General features: G+C 33.2%; 1 protein-coding gene across 2 annotated transcripts; it reads left to right on the plus strand.

The window, feature by feature from the left end:
- Window positions 1-318: 318 nt before the first annotated feature.
- LOC132606813 (uncharacterized) lies at window positions 319-1,723 on the plus strand. 2 transcript variants are annotated; one of them, XM_060320449.1, is made up of 2 exons: window positions 319-556; window positions 849-1,723. In XM_060320449.1, exons 1-2 carry the CDS (start codon window positions 456-458, stop codon window positions 1,555-1,557), a joined length of 810 nt encoding a protein of 269 aa, XP_060176432.1. In that variant the 5' UTR covers window positions 319-455; the 3' UTR covers window positions 1,558-1,723. The 2 variants fall into 2 exon arrangements, with proteins under 2 accessions (XP_060176432.1, XP_060176433.1); XM_060320450.1 differs by having other exon boundaries at window positions 340-556; window positions 856-1,723.
- The last annotated feature ends 1,351 nt before the right edge of the window (window positions 1,724-3,074 follow it).

Consider the following 3,074-nt stretch of genomic DNA (forward strand, 5'->3'; position numbering starts at 1 on the left):
CCACTGAACATTTTTTGGCAGGTAATCAGTGAGAAAATAGTGAATGTAGTGAATGATATAAAGAGAACTAGCAGTTCGCTTTATCATTCAAAAAGAAGATGTAGCTCGGTATGTCCAAGTTACCGACATACTCTCTCTATTTCATAATAAGTGGTATTTCAATTTATGCATATTTTTTAAAAAATTACTCACTCCTAAAAATTATGAGTGTTTTTGTTAATATGCCCTCAGAGAACAAGGTCAATTTTTTTTTAAAATCTTAAAACACCATTTATTTTGAAACAAAATGAAAAACCTAAAATACCACTTAATGTGAAATGAGAGAATACATTTTTTTTAAGCAACCGCTAAGCAGCTGCCTAGTGGCATTAATCAATCATTTACATCAACACACAAAACGACAAATCCAAAATGGAAATCCAACACAACACTAAAGGGAAAGTAGATTCTCTTGGATGCACAGATCTAGTGGAGAATTGCATAAACTCCAACTTTCTTCACCCTCTGATTTCACACTTGAAGCTCTGCTCCACAGCTCCTCAATCTTCAAACCCAGGTATATTTTTCTATTCCTTCAAGTAGTTGTGTAGACATGGTTAACAGCTACCTTTGAGAATTATTTCTCTACCAATATATATATTACTCCTCTTGAAAATAGTTATTCAAAGTTGTAGTAAATCAAAATTGATTAGAATTTGGTATTTTGATTCATGTCTAGTTAAGATTTATAATCAAATTTATATAGGAATAGATTTTCTTATTTTGAGTTAAAGTTGATTTCATACCATTATAAATAAGAGTGCTTCAAGCTATTTTCATAAAGAAAGATAACAAGAAATATTGTGAAGATTGCAGACAGCGTTCAGAGCACCAACACTAAGAGTGAAAATGTCATCGTCAGACCTGTTGCCCCTTCCTTGGCTCGTCGAAGCGAGCATCTATACTGTGAAAATTGGCAATGACACTGTCATCACAACAGTTGCTGATCATGCAGTTATTTTCTACAGTAGCATCTCGGAACTAAAGAGTGAATTGAAGAGTACTCTAAATCCATTTGTTGGAGTTGATGTGGTAAATAATGGAGATTTATTGCTGTTTCATGTGAAAAACCGGTGCATAATAATTCAATTTAAGCGCTTGGTGCTCTCGGATAATAAAAATGATATCCCCCACTCTCTTAAGGAGTTCCTGTATGATCGAACCATTACTTTTATAGGTCCTAGAAACATAATCCAGAAATCTACACTCTCATATCAGCAATCTGGGCTCTGCGGGGAGAAGTTAGAACTTAATAGAATTGTGGATGTTGGTTATTTGGCTGCCAAGCTTCTGAAGAAACCAAAGCTGTTGAGTAGTACACTTGAAGAGTTGATGGGTGAAGTTGACGTTGATATTAAGAAGCCCGTCATTAGTGAAGGCTCAATACGTCCTAATTGGCAATCATCTTCTGTTCTTTCGGAGGAGGAGGTGAAATTTGCTATGTATGAAGTCCATTCATGCTATCAAATTGCAAGCAAGCTTGCTGATGCGATAAGCGCAAGTGTGATTGGGGTGTAAGACCGAGTCAGCAGAACAACTCAAAGATAAAAGAAGTATCGTTAAGTTGCCTTTGTTCTGTAGTTGTTATTTATGATGCCGTTATCCAGACTGCTTATAAGTCTTAGTTCTATGATATTGTTCTTTTAAGACTTTAAACTGAAATGATTGTTAGTAATTTTCTTTATTTTATGGACTCACATAGTAATATATTTATATATAGATATGTTATCATTAAAGGAGTCGATTTTATGACCTAATTAAAATATTGAAATATTTGGACTTATAAAGTAAATATCAATTATTATGGGGTTTACTTTAAATAAGTAGAAATTCATTGGTCGTTTTTTGGTGTCTGATGGAGACTTATTGAAAAGGTACCGTTTAGACCTGAAAAGGCTGATGGAGACTTATTGAAAAGACACCGTTTAAACCTGAAAAAGGCACTTAAACGTATTATATAAGAATGTGGTTTCTAAGTCAGCCTCTTTCTTTTCTACTCCATCTGAGAAGAAACAAATAATAGCAGTATCCGAACTGAGAAGATTCTATCTCCTTCAAACAATTCTTGCAATAAAATAAGGTTAGTGTTTCTACAATTGTCGTCTATCGATTTACTTGTGATTCCTGAACTTTATCTTCTATCAATGATTTCTTTCTCAAGAAGGTTATGTTCCATCTTCAGAAATGTCCTAAGAACATTTCGAACAAACTTGAAATCACTAATCATTGAGATAGTTATAACATCGATGGTTCGAATATAATTCATCTACGCTAATCAAGATTTATCTGAAGCAGCATTTGTAGATTCATACGTGTAGTTTCCCTCGTGATATTGGTTTAATGTCAAGCAACCTAGTAAAGAATTAATTATGTATATTGTTTGTATAAACAAGTACTGCATTATCACACACACATATATATATATATATAGCATGTGAACCTAATGACCCTTAGTTCATGTAAGTTTAACTCATAAATAAATGATCACACAAAGGCAAGTGGAGAATGGTGGGGTTCTGCGTGCTATATAATGGTTTAATTATGCCCATTTTGCAGCCAAAATTATAACAGCATATTAGTTTCAATATATATTGGTGTAAATAGTCAGTGTCATTAGATTAATATTTAAGTCCAATAAATATAAATTAATTGAAGTCTAATTTTATTGAGCTTGTCCATTTAATTGGGTTACAAATGCTGAGCTTATTTTGATCTTTTTTATTTTTTGCATGGAATGTCCTTCAAAGGCACTGGTCTTTAATTTTTGCCCCTCAAATTGTTGGTCTTTAATTTTTTCTAAGGTAGAGTTTGTATCCAAAACTCATGGGTTCCGGGATCAAATCCTTTCTCAGTTAAAAATTAAAAAAAAAATTGCAAGACAGAGTTTTGGATACAAACTCTACCTTAGAGTTTGAACCCTATGAGGAAGAGTTTACGCAAAAATTTGCCTTAAGACCTAACTTTTGCTTGAATAAGCCTAATTTTGATATAACCCTCTACCTTGCGAAGTTCTTTTTATTTTTCCTGAGTTGGGA

The sequence above is a fragment of the Lycium barbarum genome, chromosome 8 (assembly GCF_019175385.1).
Source record: "Lycium barbarum isolate Lr01 chromosome 8, ASM1917538v2, whole genome shotgun sequence".
Lineage (NCBI taxonomy): Eukaryota > Viridiplantae > Streptophyta > Magnoliopsida > Solanales > Solanaceae > Lycium > Lycium barbarum.